General features: G+C 51.7%; 1 protein-coding gene across 1 annotated transcript in view; it reads left to right on the top strand.

Moving 5' to 3' along the window:
* LOC148144828 (uncharacterized) overlaps positions 1-20,305 on the top strand; it is a 33,192-nt gene extending 12,887 nt beyond the window's left edge. The window contains exon 2 of the mRNA XM_087975075.1: positions 18,160-20,305. Coding sequence (XP_087831201.1) covers positions 18,567-19,760 — 1,194 coding nt within the window. The 5' untranslated portion in view covers positions 18,160-18,566 and the 3' untranslated portion in view covers positions 19,761-20,305. The remainder of the gene's footprint in view (positions 1-18,159) is intronic.
* Positions 20,306-22,514: the final 2,209 nt, after the last annotated feature.

The following is a 22,514-nucleotide window of genomic DNA, read 5'->3' as shown; positions in this document are numbered from 1 at the left end:
CCTGAATATTGAGGTGTAGTCAGATAGGAAGCGAGGTAAAGGCAGAGGGTTGGCACTGCTCATCAAAGCACTGATCACACGGTAGTCTGGTGTCAGCTTGGGTTTCAGGGCCTGATTTCTCTGTCCTCTGAACTCGCTGTTCCCACAGAGTAAGATGTCGGTCTGTTCTCAGCTTTGCTGGACTTCTGTAGAAGCTTTCACGCCTCTTTTACAGCTTCCAGAACAAGAAAACATTCAGTCAATCGAAAGCCACACCACAATCTACCAGAAATAGGGCTCACCCAGGATTCTGATAGGGTCCTACTTGAGGAATTCTCTCTCCCTTCAATGTAACTATTAGTATTGGGGCAAAGTAACTCGTGTGTCAAATCGTTTAAAGCAAAGTAGTCAGGAGAGGAGACCTTGAGCAATTAACTAGCTTTATTCATTGCCATTGGGGAATACCTCTTAGTTTAAAACAAAGTCTGACGTATTCCAATAAAATACAGAATGTTACAAGTTTTATGGTAAAACACAAGCCCCACTCTCCATTAATTATGCAACTGAGGGGCAGTCGTAAGGTTCACATACATTGTCGAGACCTAAATTTCTTAATGTCTACAAAACTGAATGTTATCTTATGCTGCAGGTTCAGCTAGGCTCGAATTACCGATAAGGGACAGAGAGAACCAATCCATCATTCTATGAAGCAGCACAGTCTAATGGCCTGAAGAGCAGAGACAGCCTGCAGCTGCAAGGTCAGGCTATCAAACCAGAATTCCTTAGCCAGGGCTCAGATAGCATTATGTTAACAGGCTACATTTTACTGCAAACATTGCTTTGCGACAAAATGGCTTCCATGCAGTTTTGTCAATTTTGATCAAATTCTCCCACAATCCCTCCTTTTTATTAAAAAGAAGAGATTGTGGGTGTCAGCAAAAAGGGGGATTATACCCAGAGCCAGGGGGATTGTCAGGGGTTGGTGCTTGGAGATCGGACTGATAGTCCTCGGGTTCAGTAAGGACAGGGGCAGAAGGCTCCAGGGATTGGGAATCATCATCAGGGGTTTCATCAGGAATGAGAAATCTCAGCAATTGGGAGATCGCTGGAGAGGAGGGCCACATCAGAGAACTGAGCCGAGCACAGGATTGTCTGCGGGGTGACTTTGATTTCCAGTCGAGGAGTTCCAAAGGCAGGGGAAAAGAAAGCTGCAAGTTGCTCAAACTCCATTAGGGCTCGCTTGGTACGAGTTCAGGATGGATAGGGATATGGGCACATACCTAGCAGCTAGAGTGGTTGACCTAAAAAAAAGCATTAAAAAAAAGTATTAAACTGTAATTCCTGTTTACTAGAGGTTATCAGGCCCAATCAAACATAGTTAGTGAAAGAAAGATAAGGAATAGTGCAGTGAAAGGCAGAATGATCAGGCTGAGCCATTAACGGATGAAGGCTGAAGATGTGTCTCTGACGGGGTCTTCTGGTGTTCCTCCAGGAGGTGGCGCTCGTTTGCATTGTGTTGTGTGTGTCCATGCGGCCTCCCCTTGACCTTGATATCTGACCGGTAACCCAGCAGGACTAGGAACGGGCCTTTCCATCTCAGCTCCAATATGCCCCAGTCCTAATGCTGAGGCTTGGCGTACCCATGAATGTAAACTCTGAAGAGTTTTGGTTAACTGATGCAAATATTTACCACTTGTCCAATATTAGAGTGTCAGCTGTTTCAGTCATTGGGATGGTTTCATTCATCTACTAAATACATCTACTCTTATTAGACAATATTCAGAACAATGTACGTGAGGTGATTCTATGAAAGCAAGTTGTAGACAGGGAAAAAGGCTGACCAGGCAAGGAGGTGGTTAACAAACACACTCTCTCTGCCTGCCTGCGGCTCTCTGTCTCTTTTTTTTCTGTGTCTATTTCCATGCCTGCGCCTCTCTCTGCCTGCCTGGCCTCTCTCTCTCTCTGCCTGCCTGCGCCTCTTCTCTCTGCCTGCCTGCGCCTCTCTCTCTGCCTGCCTGCACCTCTCTCTGTCTCTGCCTGCCTGCGCCTCTCTCTCTCTCTCTGCCTGCCTGCGCCTCTCTCTCTCTCTGCCTGCCTGCGCCTCTCTCTCTCTCTCTGCCTGCCTGCGCCTCTCTCTCTCTCTGCCTGCCTGCGCCTCTCTCTCTCTCTGCCTGCCTGCGCCTCTCTCTCTCTCTGCCTGCCTGCGCCTCTCTCTCTCTCTGCCTGCCTGCGCCTCTCTCTCTCTCTGCCTGCCTGCGCCTCTCTCTCTCTCTGCCTGCCTGCGCCTCTCTCTCTCTCTGCCTGCCTGCGCCTCTCTCTCTCTCTGCCTGCCTGCGCCTCTCTCTCTCTCTGCCTGCCTGCGCCTCTCTCTCTCTCTGCCTGCCTGCGCCTCTCTCTCTCTCTGCCTGCCTGCGCCTCTCTCTCTCTCTGCCTGCCTGCGCCTCTCTCTCTCTCTGCCTGCCTGCGCCTCTCTCTCTCTCTGCCTGCCTGCGCCTCTCTCTCTCTCTGCCTGCCTGCGCCTCTCTCTCTCTCTGCCTGCCTGCGCCTCTCTCTCTCTCTGCCTGCCTGCGCCTCTCTCTCTCTCTGCCTGCCTGCGCCTCTCTCTCTCTCTGCCTGCCTGCGCCTCTCTCTCTCTCTGCCTGCCTGCGCCTCTCTCTCTCTCTGCCTGCCTGCGCCTCTCTCTCTCTCTGCCTGCCTGCGCCTCTCTCTCTCTCTGCCTGCCTGCGCCTCTCTCTCTCTCTGCCTGCCTGCGCCTCTCTCTCTCTCTGCCTGCCTGCGCCTCTCTCTCTCTCTGCCTGCCTGCGCCTCTCTCTCTCTCTGCCTGCCTGCGCCTCTCTCTCTCTCTGCCTGCCTGCGCCTCTCTCTCACTCTGCCTGCCTGCGCCTCTCTCTCTCTCTGCCTGCCTGCGCCTCTCTCTCTCTCTGCCTGCCTGCGCCTCTCTCTCTCTCTGCCTGCCTGCGCCTCTCTCTCTCTCTGCCTGCCTGCGCCTCTCTCTCTCTCTGCCTGCCTGCGCCTCTCTCATTCTCTGCCTGCCTGCGCCTCTCTCTCTCTCTCTCTGCCTGCCTGCGCCTCTCTCTCTCTCTCTGCCTGCCTGCGCCTCTCTCTCTCTCTCTCCCTGCCTGCCTGCGCCTCTCTCTCTCTGCCTGCCTGCCTGCGCCTCTCTCTCTCTCTCTCTGCCTGCCTGCGCCTCTCTCTCTCTCTCTCTCTCTCTCTCTCTGCCTGCCTGCGCCTCTCTCTCTCTCTCTGCCTGCCTGCGCCTCTCTCTCTCTCTCTCTGCCTGCCTGCGCCTCTCTCTCTCTCTCTGCCTGCCTGCGCCTCTCTCTCTCTCTCTTAGCCTGCCTGCGCCTCTCTCTCTCTCTCTGCCTGCCTGCGCCTCTCTCTTTCTCTCTGCCTGCCTGCACGTCTCTCTCTCTCTCTGCCTGCACCTCTCTCTGTCTCTGCCTGCCTGCGCCTCTCTCTCTCTCTCTGCCTGCCTGCGCCTCTCTCTCTCTCTGCCTGCCTGCGCCTCTCTCTCTCTCTGCCTGCCTGCGCCTCTCTCTCTCTCTGCCTGCCTGCGCCTCTCTCTCTCTCTGCCTGCCTGCGCCTCTCTCTCTCTCTGCCTGCCTGCGCCTCTCTCTCTCTCTGCCTGCCTGCGCCTCTCTCTCTCTCTCTCTGCCTGCCTGCGCCTCTCTCTCTCTCTGCCTGCCTGCGCCTCTCTCTCTCTCTGCCTGCCTGCGCCTCTCTCTCTCTCTGCCTGCCTGCGCCTCTCTCTCTCTCTGCCTGCCTGCGCCTCTCTCTCTCTCTGCCTGCCTGCGCCTCTCTCTCTCTCTGCCTGCCTGCGCCTCTCTCTCTCTCTGCCTGCCTGCGCCACTCTCTCTCTCTGCCTGCCTGCGCCTCTCTCTCTCTCTGCCTGCCTGCGCCTCTCTCTCTCTCTGCCTGCCTGCGCCTCTCTCTCTCTCTGCCTGCCTGCGCCTCTCTCTCTCTCTGCCTGCCTGCGCCTCTCTCTCTCTCTGCCTGCCTGCGCCTCTCTCTCTCTCTGCCTGCCTGCGCCTCTCTCTCTCTCTGCCTGCCTGCGCCTCTCTCTCTCTCTGCCTGCCTGCGCCTCTCTCTCTCTCTGCCTGCCTGCGCCTCTCTCTCTCTCTGCCTGCCTGCGCCTCTCTCTCTCTCTGCCTGCCTGCGCCTCTCTCTCTCTCTGCCTGCCTGCGCCTCTCTCTCTCCCTCTCTCTCTGCCTGCCTGCGCCTCTCTCTCTCCCTCTCTCTCTGCCTGCCTGCGCCTCTCTCTCTCTCTCTCTCTGCCTGCCTGCGCCTCTCTCTCTCTCTCTCTGCCTGCCTGCGCCTCTCTCTCTCTCTCTCTCTGCCTGCCTGCGCCTCTCTCTCTCTCTCTGCCTGCCTGCGCCTCTCTCTCTCTCTCTGCCTGCGCCTCTCTCTCTCTCTGCCTGCGCCTCTCTCTCTCTCTGCCTGCCTGCGCGCCTCTCTCTCTCTCTCTCTGCCTGCACCTCTCTCTCTCTCTCTCTCTGCCTGCCTGCGCCTCTCTCTCTCTGCTATGCCTGCGCCTCTCTCTCTCTGCTATGCCTGCGCCTCTCTCTCTCTCTGCCTGCCTGCACCTCTCTCTCTCTCTGCCTGCCTGCACCTCTCTCTGTCTCTGCCTGCCTGCGCCTCTCTCTCTCTCTGCCTGCCTGCGCCTCTCTCTCTCTCTGCCTGTGCCTCTCTCTCTCTGCCTGCCTGCCTGCGCCTCTCTCTCTCTGCCTGCCTGCGCCTCTCTCTCTCTCTGCCTGCCTGCGCCTCTCTCTCTCTCTGCCTGCCTGCGCCTCTCTCTCTCTCTGCCTGCCTGCGCCTCTCTCTCTCTGCCTGCCTGCGCCTCTCTCTCTCTGCCTGCCTGCGCCTCTCTCTCTCTCTGCCTGCCTGCGCCTCTCTCTCTCTCTGCCTGCCTGCGCCTCTCTCTCTCTCTGCCTGCCTGCGCCTCTCTCTCTCTCTCTGCCTGCCTGCACGTCTCTCTCTCTGCCTGCCTGCGCCTCTCTCTCTCTCTGCCTGCCTGCGCCTCTCTCTCTGCGCCTGCCTGCGCCTCTCTCTCTCTCTGCCTGCCTGCGCCTCTCTCTCTCTCTGCCTGCCTGCGCCTCTCTCTCTCTGCCTGCCTGCGCCTCTCTCTCTCTCTCTCTCTCTCTCTGCCTACCTGCGCCTCTCTCTCTCTCTGCCTGCCCGCGCCTCTCTCTCTCTCTGCCTGACCGCGCCTCTCTCTCTCTGCCTGCCCGCGCCTCTCTCTCTCTCTGCCTGCCCGCGCCTCTCTCTCTCTCTGCCTGCCCGCGCCTCTCTCTCTCTCTGCCTGCCCGCGCCTCTCTCTCTCTCTGCCTGCCCGCGCCTCTCTCTCTCTCTGCCTGCCCGCGCCTCTCTCTCTCTCTGCCTGCCCGCGCCTCTCTCTCTCTCTGCCTGCCCGCGGCTCTCTCTCTCTCTGCCTGCCCTCGCCTCTCTCTCTCTCTGCCTGCCCGCGCCTCTCTCTCTCTCTGCCTGCCCGCGCCTCTCTCTCTCTCTGCCTGCCCGCGCCTCTCTCTCTCTCTGCCTGCCCGCGCCTCTCTCTCTCTCTGCCTGCCCGCGCCTCTCTCTCTCTCTGCCTGCCCGCGCCTCTCTCTCTCTCTGCCTGCCCGCGCCTCTCTCTCTCTCTGCCTGCCCGCGCCTCTCTCTCTCTCTGCCTGCCCGCGCCTCTCTCTCTCTCTGCCTGCTCGCGCCTCTCTCTCTCTCTGCCTGCCCGCGCCTCTCTCTCTCTCTGCCTGCCCGCGCCTCTCTCTCTCTCTGCCTGCCCGCGCCTCTCTCTCTCTCTGCCTGCCCGCGCCTCTCTCTCTCTCTGCCTGCCCGCGCCTCTCTCTCTCTCTGCCTGCCCGCGCCTCTCTCTCTCTCTCTGCCTGCCCGCGCCTCTCTCTCTCTCTGCCTGCCCGCGCCTCTCTCTCTCTCTGCCTGCCCGCGCCTCTCTCTCTCTCTGCCTGCCCGCGCCTCTCTCTCTCTCTGCCTGCCCGCGCCTCTCTCTCTCTCTGCCTGCCCGCGCCTCTCTCTCTCTCTGCCTGCCCGCGCCTCTCTCTCTCTCTGCCTGCCCGCGCCTCTCTCTCTCTCTGCCTGCCCGCGCCTCTCTCTCTCTCTGCCTGCCCGCGCCTCTCTCTCTCTCTGCCTGCCCGCGCCTCTCTCTCTCTCTGCCTGCCCGCGCCTCTCTCTCTCTCTGCCTGCCCGCGCCTCTCTCTCTCTCTGCCTGCCCGCGCCTCTCTCTCTCTCTGCCTGCCCGCGCCTCTCTCTCTCTCTGCCTGCCCGCGCCTCTCTCTCTCTCTGCCTGCCCGCGCCTCTCTCTCTCTCTGCCTGCCCGCGCCTCTCTCTCTCTCTGCCTGCCCGCGCCTCTCTCTCTCTCTGCCTGCCCGCGCCTCTCTCTCTCTCTGCCTGCCCGCGCCTCTCTCTCTCTCTGCCTGCCCGCGCCTCTCTCTCTCTCTGCCTGCCCGCGCCTCTCTCTCTCTCTGCCTGCCCGCGCCTCTCTCTCTCTCTGCCTGCCCGCGCCTCTCTCTCTCTCTGCCTGCCCGCGCCTCTCTCTCTCTCTGCCTGCCCGCGCCTCTCTCTCTCTCTGCCTGCCCGCGCCTCTCTCTCTCTCTGCCTGCCCGCGCCTCTCTCTCTCTCTGCCTGCCCGCGCCTCTCTCTCTCTCTGCCTGCCCGCGCCTCTCTCTCTCTCTGCCTGCCCGCGCCTCTCTCTCTCTCTGCCTGCCCGCGCCTCTCTCTCTCTCTGCCTGCCCGCGCCTCTCTCTCTCTCTCTGCCTGCCCGCGCCTCTCTCTCTCTCTCTGCCTGCCTGCCTGCGCCTCTCTCTCTCTCTCTGTCTGCCTGCCTGCGCCTCTCTCTCTCTCTCTGTCTGCCTGCCTGCGCCTCTCTCTCTCTCTCTGCCTGCCTGCGCCTCTCTCTCTCTCTCTCTGCCTGCCTGCGCCCCTCTCTCTCTCTCTCTCTCTCTCTGCCTGCCTGCGCCCCTCTCTCTCTCTCTCTCTCTCTCTGCCTGCGCCCCTCTCTCTCTCTCTCTCTGCCTGCGCCTCTCTCTCTCTCTCTCTCTGCCTGCCTGCGTCTCTCTCTCTCTCTCTCTGCCTGCCTGCGCGCCTCTCTCTCTCTCTCTCTCTGCCTGCCTGCGCCTCTCTCTCTCTCTGCCTGCCTGCGCCTCTCTCTCTCTGCCTGCCTGCGCCTCTCTCTCTCTCTGCCTGCCTGCGCCTCTCTCTCTCTCTCTCTCTGCCTGCCTGCGCCTCTCTCTCTCTCTCTCTCTCTCTCTCTGCCTGCCTGCGCCTCTCTCTGTCTCTGCCCGCCTATGCCCCCCTGCGTGCCTCTCTCTCTCTTTCTCTTTCTCTCTCTCTCTCTGCCTGCGCCCCTCTCTCTCTGCCCGCGCCCCTCTCTCTCTGCCCGCCTATGCCCCCCTCTGCCTGCGCGCCTCTCTCTCTCTGCCTGTCTGCGCGTCTCTCTCTCTGTAACACTCTTCAGCTTTCTACATGTCTCAGTTAATAGTTGCCCAATGTGTCCTGTATGCCAAATTCATTCATGTCTGGACATCCTGAAGCGAGCAATTATACTTCAGATTTCTACTCGCCAATTAAAACTAACATTGGGCACTCAAACAGATCGGGGGCACCTTGAAGCATGCCACGGACCTCAGTGTGGGTCCAGGGCTTATCAAATAGGGTTTCACCTCTCGTAACCCTGGGGTAAGCAAATTCATTATTACTAACTTTGTAAAGCACAAGTGCTCTCAGCAACATAACGTCAGGACACTAGGACCCTGTTGAGTTCTCTCACTAGTATCTTGTGACTGAGTAGGGAGAATTGTATCATCATTTCTAACAGCATTTTTGTCCCTGGCCAGCTTTCCCCTTTATTTTGGACACAACAAAAGCAGCAACCACCCTCTATATTTCATCTCTCAAAGGATATCGGCCGGTGACCTGGCAGGACCCGGGTATCTCCTGCCTGACTCGCCAACTGTGGGGGATGGAAATAAAGGCCCATGTCAGGAAAGAATTTGTTTATCAGGAAGCAGTACAGCTGCAAGGCCAACCGTCTCCGCTGAGCCTGGGAAACACAAGCTTTAGCAAGCAGACACTAAGCTGAGATTCAAAATGGTTTCCAGGCTTTAATATGTGACAAAATGGCTGACCCAAATCTAACAATTCTCCCACATCATCGCAGGGAATAAAACAAGAAAAATGAAACAAAATTAGAAATAAGTAGGGGATCATGCTTAATGTTTGTTCATTACAAAGTAAACAAGAAATAACAGTCTCCCAGGATTCGTATGGTGCCCTACTTGAGAAATTCTGTCCAACAAGTTTAATTGGAAGCAGTAGCTTTCGGAGTGCAGCTCCTTCATCAGGGGATTGTGGAATATAAAATTGTAAGACACAGAATTTATAGCAACAGTTTATAGTGTGATGTAACTGAAACTATATATTGAAAAAGACCTGGATTGTTTGTTAAGTCTCTCATCTGTTCGAATGACCATGATAGTTTCAGTTCTTTCAAATGTAAATCACAAAACCTTTTAAAATAGTTAAATCCTCAAGTGAACTTTACCAATTAGTGTCGTGTCAGTCCAGATAATGTATTGAAGGTGTGAGCTCCCCTGTGTGAGACTGTCTGTGGCACAATGGTTAAACTGATTTACAGAATCTTACATAGAGTCATGCAGTTTTTGAGCAAAGTAAGACATAATTCTGCAAGTACGAATTCACCCAACAAATTTGTGCGTGTGTGTGTGTATGGGGGGGGGGGGGGGGGGGGGAATGTATATTTGTAGATACATTCTATGTGCATTTTTTTTAAGGAAAAATTTGCAGGCAGTCAATACATGTAATAGTTTGTAAATTCGACTTTGGAAACAGAATCAGTCTGACTCAAGATTGGGATACAGGCAGACTCTGACCTCACACCTTTAATGCATTGTCTGAGCTGAGATGTGAGCTTTTGCTATAAAACCTTGTTATCTCGAGAAGGTGACAACAAGAAGTTCTGGGGTTTACATTGTAATGATATCTGCAACCTATTTGAAAAGGTGGAAGACTTAACAATCTAGGTTTGTTCAATATACCATTTCAGTGGCAGGACACTGGAATGTTTTGATCTAAATTGTGGTGTCTTAGGATCTTATCCTCCACAACCACCTGATGAAGAGGCAGCACTCCAAAAGTTACTGCTTCCAAAGAAGCCTGTTGGACTACAACCTGGACTTGTGTGATTCTAGAATCTGGTTTCTAGTATCTGCAGTCCTTGTTTTTACCGAGTTGATTTTAACCCTACAGCGAATCCTCTTGCAAGGATGCCTGCCTTGAAGAAGTTTTCCTCCTCTCTCTACAAGAATCTCAAGGAATCCCTCTCCCACTGCAACTTCCAGGTCATTTCCTCTGCCCTGAAGCTCTTCAACCATGTCCTGAAACAGACTTGCTACCACAGCCACATTTGCTTCCTCAGTGCTTGTCTCCGTAACCAACTCATCCTACACAGATTCCGGACCACCTTTAAACCAGCAGAGTTCGGATCCGAACAGGCCACTCCATCCTCCTGTCTGACCTATCACCTTCATCCCCACCCCTATTCATCCATTGTACTCTTTGCTACCTTCCCCCACCCTCCTCCCTGACCTATCCCCTCCATCCCCACTCCCATTCACCTAATGTACTCTACGCTACTTTCTCCCCAACCCCACCCTCCTCTCATTTATCTCTCCACCCTGCAGGCTCTATTCCTGATGAAGGACTTTTTCCTGAAACATCGATTTTCCTGCTCCTCGGATGCTGCCTGAACTGCTGTGCTTTTCCAGAAACGTCAAAAGTGGATTGGCCATGTTGAATTACCCATAGTGCCCAGGGATGTGCATGTTAGGGTGGATTGGCCATGCTAAATACCCATAGTGCTGTGAGAAACGAACCCCACTTAATCAATAATTTTCAGTCGAGTCAAAAAGTTCTGAAGCAGCACATTTATTCAAACATCTTGCAGATGGGTGGCTGTATGAAGAGAGACATACCCGACAGTAAAATACAGAGTGTTTTATACTTTTCTGAGGGCTCTCTCGACACCCCTACACTGAGCAATAAACCTTTGAGTGTCTATTTCATTCTATCCCTTTATTGGTGATTACTTGCACCCGTTATTCCTTCATTTGGTAATTCCCTGCACCCAAGCCTAAGCCTATCATACTTATTAATTAATTTGTTTGTTTTTCTTTAAATCTGCCTTATTTGGCTGTCCTTGTTCGTTACAGCCTTCCTGTTATTTTGTCCAGTTCCTCTTATCTTATCGAACCGTCTCACTTCTGAGATCATCCTTTAATATCTTGATAGTCCAAAAAGCGGACCTACAAACTATGAGCTTATTGCGAAATGCCCCTGCTGCCCTTTTTTTTTGTGGTCAGCTACAAGTAATTTCCTTGCTTAAAACTATTTCTTAAAAGACCCTTTACCTTCTTTAAAATCAACGTACACCTGACAACCTGAAATTTATCTCTCTCAACCCCAACCCCAACCCCGTGCCCTTCTCATTTATTTCTCCACCCTGCAGGCACTCTGCCTCTATTCCTGATGAAGGGCTTTTGTGCGAAACGTCAATTTTCCTGCTCCTCGTATGCTGCCTGAACTGCTGTGCTTTTCCAGTACCACTCTAATCTAAAGTGGATTGGCCATGCTGAAATACCCATAGTGCCTAGGGATGTGCACGTGAGGGTGAATTGGCCATGCTATATTATCCATAGTGCCTAGGGATGTGGAGGTTAGGGTGAATTGGCTGTGCTAAACTACCCATAAGCGCCCAGGGATGTGCAGGTTAGGGTGGATTGGCCATGCTAAATTACCTGTAGTGCCCAGGGATGTGCAGGTTAGGGTGGATTGGCCATGCTAAATTAGGCATAATGTGCAGGTAAGATGCATGATTCAGGGTTAAATGTAGGGGAGTGGGTGTGGGTGGGTGACCCTTGGGAGGTTCGGTGAGGCCGAGTGGCCTGCTTCCACACTGTGGGGATTCTCAGAAGGGAGGGGTTTTTTTGGAAAGTGTTTTCTCGTCCTCGTCTGCTGCAGGCGTGGCGCATGCACGGTGCGGCGGCCCGCTGTTGGCCATGCCCCGCCCCTTCAGCTGTCACTTTTCCTCGCCCCGCCCCTAGTTTCTTTGTGACGTCACAACGCGGAAGTGGCCCTGTCAGTTTCAAAGTGAATCTCCCGCCCTCCTGACGACTCTTCATCCTGGGAGGGAGACAGAGATGGGTGGAGGGTAAATTGGTCACTTGTAGCAACGAGAGTGAATGCAGAGAGGGAGCAGACTCCGCAAACTCAGGTATGTGTCTTAGTTAGCCAGGTGGGGAGGGACTGAAGGATAGAGATTGGGAAGTGGGAGGGCTGGATATCTTTTCTGTTTTTATTTTTAAAATGCACCCGATTCCCCCAATAACTGCAACAGGTACAAGTACAGCACATGCAATATTCCTCATTGCAGCTTCAAGCAAGTTTTGCATCCTCTGTTCTTCCTCCACTTTGGCTCCGCACATTCAGCTTCTTTCCCTCATCCACGTTCCTCCCCCCCCCCCCCCCCCCCCCCCCCCCCGCCGCCCTGATATTCCAAGCTGACCCGCAAAAGATCGGTTTGTCCCTCCATTCTTTCCCGGTGGCGCCCATTACTCTTGTCTATTTCTTGCCTTATCCAGCCTTGTGCGTGAACAAAGTGTTAGCGTATATCCTCTTTCACTGCCAGCTGCTTCCTTGTTTTCCGAAAGCAACATTTCCTCCCATTTTTCGCCGACACTGAGCCTTCTGACCTCCTTGATTGTGTTTTTTTTTGTTTTTGCAGAAGCAGGAAACAGATGATTATAACTTTGTACGAGCATATCTAGCTTAACCTACACCCCCTCCCCTCACAGCACCTTATCTGTTTGTCTGTAACATCTACCATTGTTGGCAGGCACATTTCATGTATGCACATTTTAGCTAATACAAAAGCAATTATATATTTCCTTCACATAGCTTTCATTCTTGTTAACTCCACTCTTGGCTGAAACAATTATACCCTGGCGTTAGTTCATTTACCTTGCAGAAGCAATTATGGTTGCAGAAGTAACACTGCTTTACCTATATCCCACAGGGGTGACCCTACAACCTTGTATAAAATAATATGGGGCATGGCAAGGGTAAATAGACAAGATCTTTGATCTGGGATTGCTCATAGGTTTAGGGTGAGATTTAAAAGAAACCGAAGGGGCAACTCCTAAATACAGAGGGTGGTGTGTGTAAAGAATGAGCTGCCAGAGGAAGTGGTGGCTGCTGGTACAATTACAACCTCTAAAAGGTATATGAATGGGTATATATTGGGAAGCATTTAGAGGGACATGGGCCAAGTGCTGGCAAATGGGACTAGATTGATTTAGGATATCTGGTCAGCATGGACTGAAGGGACTTTCTGTGCTGTACATCTGTGATTCTGGCTTGCCACGAATGTTTGTCACATCTGTATGTTCAGTTTCTCCCTGGTGTTGGTGTTAACGCCTTGTTGTCTTATTTTGCTCCCCACATCCTGGGGACATTAACGATTTCCTATCTGGTTGTTCTGATCTGGACTGCCGTCCGGATCTTCAGATTTCTGGGATTAGTCAATAAACACACCTGGAAGTGACTTTGTCAATCATACAAGCAATAGTTTATTCTTTGATATGGCTGGGTCGGTAGACTCTGATCAGCCCAGAAGGATTAGATTAATTCCCAACAGTGTGGAAACAGGCCCTTCGGCCCAACCAGTCCACACCGATCCTCTGAAGAGTAGCCCAGCCAGACCCATCTCCCTCTAACTAATGCACCTAACATTATGGGCAGTTTAGCATAGGCAATTCACCAAACCTGCACATCTTTGGATTGTGGGAGGAAACCCATGCAGACATGGGGAGAATGTGCATACTCCACACAGCCAGCCCCCTGAGGCTGGAATCGAACCTGGGACCCTGGTGCTGTGAGGCAGCAGCGCTAATCACTGGGCCACCGATGAGTACTCCCAGAGTGCCAAAAGAATCCGCCAACTTTTACAGAGTTTGTATAGAACTTATGTACATTGTTTAGAGTCAGACATTGAGCATGATCACATAGTAACAACCAATCAGATCCCGCAAGGTCCTCATGCATTTTTGTCTTAGCCTAGGGCGTCACGGTGGCTCAGTGGTTAGCACAGCTGCCTCACAATACCAGGGTCCCAGGTTCGATTCCAGCCTTGGGTGACCGTCTGTGTGAAGTTTGCACATTCTCCCCGTGTCTGCGTGGGTTTCCTCTGGGTGCTCCGGTTTCCTCCCAGAGTCCAAAGATGTGCAGGTCAGGTGTATTGGCCATGCTAAATTGCCCATGGTGTTAGGTGCATTAGTCAGAGGGAAAATGGTTCTGGGTGGGTTACTCTTTGGAGGGTCAGTGTGGACTGGTTGGGCCAAAGGGCCTGTTTCAAACTGTAGGGAATCTAATCTAATCTATCATAATTTCTTGTAGACAACTTGTTCTTGGAATCGTATTTGTCGTGTCTGGTGGTTAGGATTAAACTGTTACTTCTGCGATTGATGGTTAGGTTCAAATTTGCAATTTCTTTTCACTGGATTGACATCAGTCTGTGGTTTCTTGTTTGTTCTGAGTCGTGAGTATCTGCCTGACTCAGTCCCACTGAGTTAGCCAAGCAGAAGCCATTTTGTCCGACCTCCCATGTTAAAGTGGAGATTTGAGGTGGCCCTCAGGAATCCTTTGAGAACTCAGACCTGTAAAGCCTCTCTCTTGGTTTGTCCTGGAGATCATACTCTTTGGAAGCCTGGAATAAAAATCTCTCATCATAAAGTCCCAAAATGCAATTCAATTCAATCCCTAGTAGATAAGCACTAAGAGTTAATTCTCTATGGGATTCAACAGCCTCAGCCCTAAAATGGTCTCTCTCTCTCGTGTCCTTTTGAACTCTCAAGACAGCAAAGATTTATTTTGTGAATGCCCCGCTTGCAAGAGGTAGTAAGAATCCATTATAATGGACAAGATCCACCCATTAATTACACAGCTATAGATAGTACCGAGTCTTGTTTCAGGGTCAGATTCAAAGACTATCATTCATTTCACAAGGGAACGGCTGTAAATGTTATCACTTGGTGTCCTGTTCACACAGATTCACCGATGATAAAGTAAACGTTCTTAATTGCCTTACAGCATCTTGTTATCGCTTGGTGAGCCCAGGTGTCCCTCTCTTTAAGTTCTCTCCTCTTTCTGAGCCTTCCTGCCTGTTTGTTTTCTAGTGCAGTAAATGTATTCAATAATTCAGCATTACATTTTAGTCTGAATGTTTAAAGACAAGTTTTAAGGCTATAGACTTTATCACCCAGATGCACACACCCTCATTCCTCCCTTTGATTGCACCGCAATCACTGAAAGAGAAGGCTCGTCCAAACAAATGCCCTTCAAGGTGGTCCTGCCATCAACATCCTGCAGAGCGGCACCACCATCCTCGCAGCTCATCTGGTCATATTTATCATCGCCATCGACACGTGTGGGTGAACCATCGGATCGCAAAAGCAGGATCTTCTGGGGCAAATCTATATCACTAAGGGACCTCATAAGCCGAGCAATTAAACACCTAACAATACCAATACCGACAAACAGACATAGCTAAATTGCTAAGCCAATTGTACCATGAGCCCGATCTGCAGTTTCCCCAACTGGTCCCTCAGTCATTCTGTCAAGGAATACCTGGATCTCTTCTTTTATCTTAGTTAATATTGCCAGTGAGATCGGGAATGCCCATAGTGCATTTATCTTGGACAATGGTGCAGACCTCGCCCTCCCGGACGAGTATATAGTCTAAGGCATACCGATTCTGCATAGAGTAAAGACACAGGTCTGATAATCCCAGTTTACTCTGTTCCAGAGCTTCTTTAGTCTTATTTCCTTGAATGGTCAGGCCGCAAAAGAGGGAATTGCGGTTCTGTTGACTTGTCACCCCTGCCGATCCTTCCAACCCCAGGGTATTCTGGATTCCCCAGCCTATCGGGTGTCCTGTATTGTCACCCAGTCCCTTGGGATCCTTCCAGTTGGAGCAAGGTTGGCTGACACCGACCGCTGCATCCTCCTCAGATGGAGGTTCCATCGACTTGTGCACTGGCCAGGACAAGGTACTGTTGTGGGAACAAGGACTCCGATAGTGACCTTATGAGGGACATCTTTGCCATCCAGGACAAGGAAATTGGTAGCTTTACCTTAGCTGAAGAAATAATAGTCTGGTTTGGTGTATATTAGGGAGAGTTTGTCAAACTAGATTACTGAAATGTTACAGCAGGGGGTCTGGTCAGGTCTACAGGAGTAAAGGGTCGACGTTTTGCAAGAGGAGTTGCTTGAGCGCTGTAAAAATGGGCCAAGTGACTCCAGCACTCGCACTGTATAGGAGACAATGGTCCTCAGAATGCTGTTCCCATTGGGCTCTCCCTCAGCTCTATTGTACATGGTCTTGGTGACAGTATCAGATTCTGAAAAGATTCTATAAATGCGCAAGGGAAGGATTCCGTTCCAGGTCCATGTGCCGCATAAGGCCTGCTGTACCCCAGCCAGTGTTACACCAGCTGTTTGTATACACAGACCCGAGGTATTGGAAAGTGATATTTCTCTTCGCAGGGTCGACAGTAGGAAGTCTGACGAATAGAATGGAATCGGGGACTGGGGACGGGGCAAGTAAGTCATCTACCGATAGAGAGGAGTAACATACTACTGCCTCTGGGGTGAAGAGCGTTCTGTGGGCCTGTATAAATAAGTTGTTTGTGGATTGAGGAGTTTCCCCTATCAGGCTTCTCTTTTCTCGAGTTGGCACGTCCTGCAAAAAGGGATGGTGTTCCTGGGCGTCCTTAAAATATTTACCATAATAACGGGGTTGATCATTTTTATCCTCACTAGGCTTGCGTCTGCAGGTAAAATAAAAAAAACATGGTAACGACATGGTAACTCCCACTGATTTCTACTGGCCAGATGGACCATCTGGTCTTTTTCATGTAAGAGTCCATTGCAATAATCAATCGTCATCACGTTCCACACGTCAAAGGCATCTGGTCCGGTGCACTGGACGACATCTCCTCAGCATGGGTGGTGGATAATCTCTGATCATTCCTGGTCGCATCCATACTTAATGGCTTTCCCCATCAGGATGTTGTACGTGATCAGAAAGGTGAGGAGATAGGCGATCCCCTACATGTCCCTCCTCTTAGTTCAAGTATCTGTAATAAGATTAACATTAGAACAGCAGCAAGATTCAAAAACCCAACCGGACAGGGTCCACTCCTTTTGTTGGGATTCCAGGATTCTCTCCTCCTCTTCTCCCCTTTTGATTTGGTGCGGTCAATCAATTTACAATGGTGCAGTTGCACCCAAGCTGAGCGCCCAGTGACTGTGACCGCCATAGGGGTGGGAAGTAAAACCTGGAAGGGGCCATCGCAACGAGGTTGGAAACCTTTGCCAGTCCAGTTCTTGACGAGCACCAACGAACCAGGCTCTACCCGTGACGAGGCTGAAAGGGAGGGAACATTGCTGTAGGCCGCACGCTCCTGGGAGTGAAAGGCACACATAACATTGGTTAGAGCAAGAACATAACCAATGATTGCTTTGGTCATGTGGTGGAAGTGGACTCAGAAGGGAGCCGAATCGTTCCAAGGGGTACGGAGGCAGTGACCAGAGAAACTCTCAGCTGGAGACAGTCGTGTCTTGCCCACAGACATGGATCGCATCTGGAATAAGGCCACAGGGATTAGCATAACCAGGAGAGGCCACACTCTGCCATTAATTTGGCAAGTTTAGTCTTGCATCTGGTTAAAACATTCAACAATGCCGGCCGCCTGAGGATGATAAGCACCATGCAGTTGCCGACAAATACAAAGCTGGGAACAGAGTTCTCCGTTAATATTACCTACAAAATGTGGTCCATTGTCCGAGCCAATGCACGCAGGTATACTGAAGCAGGGAATTATTTCCTTAAACAAAATCTTCGCCACTGTCTCAGCAGTAGCGTTAGGAGGAGGTTAGGCTTCAATCCACTTACAAAAGACATCAGCAATAAGCAAAACACATTTATAGCAACTCAACTCATTTCTACAACTCAATGAAGTCCAGTTGAAGTGTCTCCAAGGGACCCTCCAGCAAGGGAGTTCTCGTAGAGATACTTGAACTAAGATGTGGGGGATCGCCTACCCACTGACCTGTTTGATCACGTACAACATCCTGATCGGGAAAGCCACTGACTGAGTATCGATGCGATCTGGAATGATCTGAGATTATCCTGGTGTCATTTGGTGCACCAGATCAGACGCTTTCAACATGGAGTCGCTTGAGCGATGGCGTGAGCTGCCAGAGGAAGTGGTGGGTGCTGATACGATGACAAGTGAAAAGGCTCCTGGATGGGCATATGAATATGAAGGGTTCAGATGGGTCAGGGCCAAGTGATAGCAAATGCGACTGGAGTCATAGAGATGTACAGCACAGAAACAGACCCTTCGGTCCAACCCGTCCTTGCTGACAAGATAGCCAACCCAATTTAGTCCCAGCTGCCAGCACCCGGCCCATATAGGGGCCAAGTGATGGCAAACGTGACTAGATTAATTTAGGAAATCTGGGCAGGTTGGGCCAAAGGGTCTGTTTCCGTGCTGTGTGACTCTAATTGTCTTCAGTGAAAGCAGAAGTGTGGTTGTGAAGGCTGGACTTTCAGAGCATGCTTTGCCCTGACTGGGAGCAGAAGAGTTTGACTGAAGTGTATCGGTGTTAATGCCTTGATGTCTCATTTTGCTCCCACCTTCTCTGGGTCATTAACCATTTTGTGTCTGGTCCTTCCTCAAGAAGCTGCGTTGCAGGTTTACCCTGAATTGACACTTTTTTTTGCTTCCCAAAATCAGACCTGCTCACTCTCAGCAGGATCCCAGTGTTGTGAAAGATATTAACTTTCAGGTGGAGGTATCCAAAATTCAGAGAGATGTCAGTCTTGATGTTTTTGCTTTTTCTACCCCTGTCAGATCCTGAATCAGCACCTTCAGGGGAATTAGTTAGAGCGGAGTGAGAACAGAGGGGGAAGAGAGTGTGGGATGGTACTTTCAATTTTGTGGAACAACAAAAGAATATTCCACAGCAAGTATAATTGCTTGTTCTGAATTTCTACCCTGCACTGACAGTGATGACTTTTGTAATCTCTTTTTGCAGAGTATTTGAAAATCTGAAGAGGGAAGTTTCAAAATCAACGGATGAAGGGCTTATGCCCGAAACATTGACTCTCCTACTCCTTGGATGCTGCCTGACCTGCTGTGCTTTTCCAGCGCCACATTTTTCGACTGACTCTCCAGTGTCTGCAGTCCTCACTTTGATGTCAATGTCTGACAGTCACACAATCCATCGGGACCACAACGATTTTTGACTGTGATTTCTGTGAGAGGGATCAACGCTTTTTGGTTCCTGTTTGAGGACGTTTTCAGCATCAGTGGGACTGGACGAGAGACCCCACTGTTGCAGCGCACTGTGCGTGGAGCCTGAAACAGTTATACGGCCTGGAAAGGGGATTTCACGGCAGGGAGGGGCTCTACACTTGTTTGTGTGCAGCTGAAGCTGTGGCCATGGAGAAACCTGAGGAATCCCGCCCTGTGGAGGAACCGTGGAAGTGTGGCGACTGTGGGAAAGGCTTCCGTGTCCCGTCTGCCCTGGAGACTCATCAGCGCAGTCACACCGGGGAGAGGCCATTCCCCTGCACCGACTGCGGGAAGACCTTCAGACAATCCTCCCACCTGTTGGCCCACCAGCAGAACCACACGGGGGAGAGGCCCTTAAGCTGCCCTGAGTGCGGGAAGGCCTTCAGCAATTCCTCCACCCTGCTGACCCACCAGCGCACCCACACTGGGGAGAGGCCGTTCACCTGCCCTGAGTGTGGGAAGGCCTTCAGCAATTCCTCCACCCTGCTGACCCACCAGCGCATCCACACGAGGGAGAGGCCGTTCACCTGCTCCTCTCACCTGCGGAGCCACGAGCGGGTCCACACTGGGGAGAGGCCCTTCAGCTGCCCCGAGTGCGGGAAGGCCTTCAGCACTTCCTCCAACCTGCTGACCCACCAGCATGTCCACACGGGGGAGAGGCCGTTCACCAGCTCTCAGTGCGGCAAGGGCTTCACCTGCTCCTCCACCCTGAAGAGCCACCAGCGGGTCCACACGGGGGAGAGGCCCTTCAGCTGCCCAGAGTGCAGGAAGGCCTTTACCCAGGTCTCCACACTGCTGACCCATCAGCGGGTCCACACGGGGAAGAGGCCCTTCAGCTGCACAGAGTGTGGGAAAGCCTTCAGCACTTCCTCCAACCTGCTGTCCCACCAGCATGTCCACACAGGGGAGAGGCCCTTCAGCTGCCCAGAGTGCGGGAAGGCCTTTACCCGGGTCTCCACACTGCTGAGGCACCAGCGTGTCCACACAGGGGAGAAGCCCTTCAACTGCATCGAGTGTGGGAAGGCCTTCAGCACTTCCTCCACCCTGCTGACCCACCAGCATGTCCACACTGGGGAGAGGCCGTTCACCTGCTCTCAGTGCGGGAAGGGCTTCACCTGCTCCTCCAACCTCCAGACCCATCAGCGGGTCCACACCGGGGAGAGGCCCTTCAGCTGCCCCGAATGTGGGAAGGCCTTTAACCAGGCCTCCCACCTGCTGATCCACCAGCAGGTCCACACTGGGGAGAGGCCGTTCATCTGCTCTCAGTGCGGGAAGGGCTTCACCCGCTCCTGCAACCTGCGGAAGCACCAGCGAGTTCACTTGCCATCGCAGGGGGATTGAAGGAGTGACGGCCGAGTGCCATTATCGATTGGAATATCAACCCGGTTCCGGGGACTCCCGGGTTCGAATCCTGCCACGACAGATGGCAGAGGGAGGGGGTGGTGCGGGGGAGAAAGCCCCCATCTGATTCCCTCTCTCCCTTGTTAGGGAAGGGAACCGCCATTGTGGGAAAGGATTCACTCAGTCGTTCCAGCTGCATCCTTTACCCGGTCTGGCCTACACGTGACCCCACACCCACAGCAGTCTGGTTGACTCTACACTGCCCCTTCCTGGCAAAGGAGTGGGGAGAAACTTACTTGGAGACAGGGTATGGGTTGAAATTGCTGAGTGAGGCAATACTTCCTCCGGGTTACGGCTGTACCAAGGATCCAATTACAAAGGGACAACTTGGTGCTGGCAGTAAAGACAGTGAGGGGGGTGGGACAGGGGAGGTGTGGTGTGTGCACTTTCACCTTGAGCTGTTCAAAAAGCAACTGCTTTTTCTCTGCCTTTTTGCAGGGGAATCTGAAACTGTAACAAAGTTGGGTTGCAATAAAGGTTACCTGAACTTACCACCGGGCTCAGACTCTCATTGAAAGCTTTGAGCTCCAAGAGGTTTTTGTTTTAAAGCTGCTCATTTCTTTCCGCCTGCTGCAATAAGTTTAGAACATAGAACAAAGAACATAGAACAATACAGCGCAGAACAGGCCCTTCGGCCCTCGATGTTGCGCTGACCTGTGAACTATTCTCAGTTCGTTCCCCTGCACTATCCCAAAATCAACCATGCGCTTATCTAAGGAATGTTTAAATCTCCCTAATGTGGCTGAGTTGACTACTTTAGCAGGTAGGGCATTCCACGCCCTTACCACTCTCTGCATAAAGAACTTGCCTCTGACATCTGTCTTAAATCTATCACCCCTCAATTTGTACAGGTTGTAGGGGGACTTGGATAAACTGCAGAATTGGGCTGAGAGGTGGCAAATGGAGTTCAATGCAGCTAAATGTGAGGTGATTCACTTTGGGAAACTGACGTCACCATCCTAAGAAAAAGTCTTTCACTGTCTCCCCTATCTTATCCTCTGATCATCTTATATATCTCTATCAAATCCCCTCTTAGCCTTCTTCTTTCCAATGAGAACAGACCCAAGTCTCTCAGCCTTTCCTCATAAGACCCTCCCTCCAGACCAGGCAACAACCTGGTAAATCTCCTCTGCTCCTTTTCCAATGCTTCCCACATCCTTCCTGAAATATGGGGACCAGAACTATACACAATATTCCAAGTGTGGCTGCACCAGCGTTCTGTATAGTTGCAGCATGATATTGCAGTTCCAGAACTCAATTCCTCTACCAATGAAACCTAATACACTGTTTGCCTTCTTAACAGCACTATCCACCTGAGTGGCAACTTTCAGGGATCTATCCACCTGGACTCCAAGATCACTGCCTTCCTGTTATTGTTCCCAAAGTGAATCACCTCACATTTAGCTGCATTGAACTCCATTTGCCACCTCTCAGCCAAATTCTGCAGTTTATCCAAGTCCCCCTGCAACCTGTAACATTCTTCCAAACTGTCCAGCACTCCACCGACTTCAGTGTCATCTGCAAATTTACTAATCCATCCACCTATGCCTGTGTCTAAGCCAATTAAAAAATGACAAACCGCAGTCGTCCCAAAACAGATCCTTGTGGCACACCACTAGTAACCGGACTTCAGGCTGAATATTTTCCATAAACCACCACTCACTGCCTTCTTTCAGAAAGCCAGTTTGTAATCCAAACTGCTAAATCACCCTCAATCCCATGCCTCTGCATTTACTCCAACAGCCTACCATGTGGAACTTTATCAAAGGCTTTACAGAGGTCCACGTACACCACGTCAACTGCCCTACCCTCATCTACATGCTTGGTAACCTTCTCAAAAAACTCTGAGGTTTGTGAGACACGACCTGCTCTTGATGAAACCATGTTGACTATCTGAAAATAAATTGTTGCTTGCTGAATGATTATAAATCCTATCTCTAATGTTCCTTTCCAAAAGCTTTCCTTCAACAGAAGTAAGGCTCACTGGTCTATAATTACCTGGGTCATCTCTGCTGCCCTTCTTGAACAAGGGCACAACATTTGCAATCCTCCACTTTGGTACTAAACCTGTAGACAATGACAACTCAAATATCAAAGCCAAAGGCTCTGCTATCTCCTCCCTCGCTTCCCAGAGAATCCTTGGATAAATCCCATCCGGCCCAGGGAACTTGTCTACTTTCACTCCTTCTAGAATTGATAACACCTGTGTGCAACTAACCTTGATCCTTTCGAGTCTAATATCTTGTACCTCATTCTTCTCCTCTGCAATATTCTCTTTTTCCTGAGTGAAGACCGATGAGAGATATTCATTAACACCTCTCCAATCTCCACAGGGCCCACACTCAATTTCCCACTTCTGTCTTTGATTGGCCCTATTCCTACCCTAATCATCCTTTTATTCCTCACATACCTATAGAAAGCTTTAGGGTTCTCATTTATGTGTTACAGACTGCTCATGACCCTCTTTGCTGTTAACTCTCTCTTTAAATCCTTCCCAGCTGATCTGTAACTCTCCATCGCCTCATCTGAACCATCTTGCCTCATCATCACATAAGCCGCCTCCTTCTTTGTAACAAGAGATGCAATGTCTGTTGTAAACCACGGTTCCCTTCCCTTATCACTTCCTCCCTGCCTGACAGGGACATACCTATCAAGGACACTATCTGTTCCTTAAACCAGCTCCACACTTCTATT

This window comes from Chiloscyllium plagiosum, unplaced genomic scaffold (assembly GCF_037043375.1).
Source record: "Chiloscyllium plagiosum isolate Xiang-an unplaced genomic scaffold, Cpla_swu_hap1 HiC_scaffold_27, whole genome shotgun sequence".
In the NCBI taxonomy this organism is placed as follows: domain Eukaryota; kingdom Metazoa; phylum Chordata; class Chondrichthyes; order Orectolobiformes; family Hemiscylliidae; genus Chiloscyllium; species Chiloscyllium plagiosum.
This window is presented reverse-complemented; position numbering and strand designations above follow the sequence as displayed.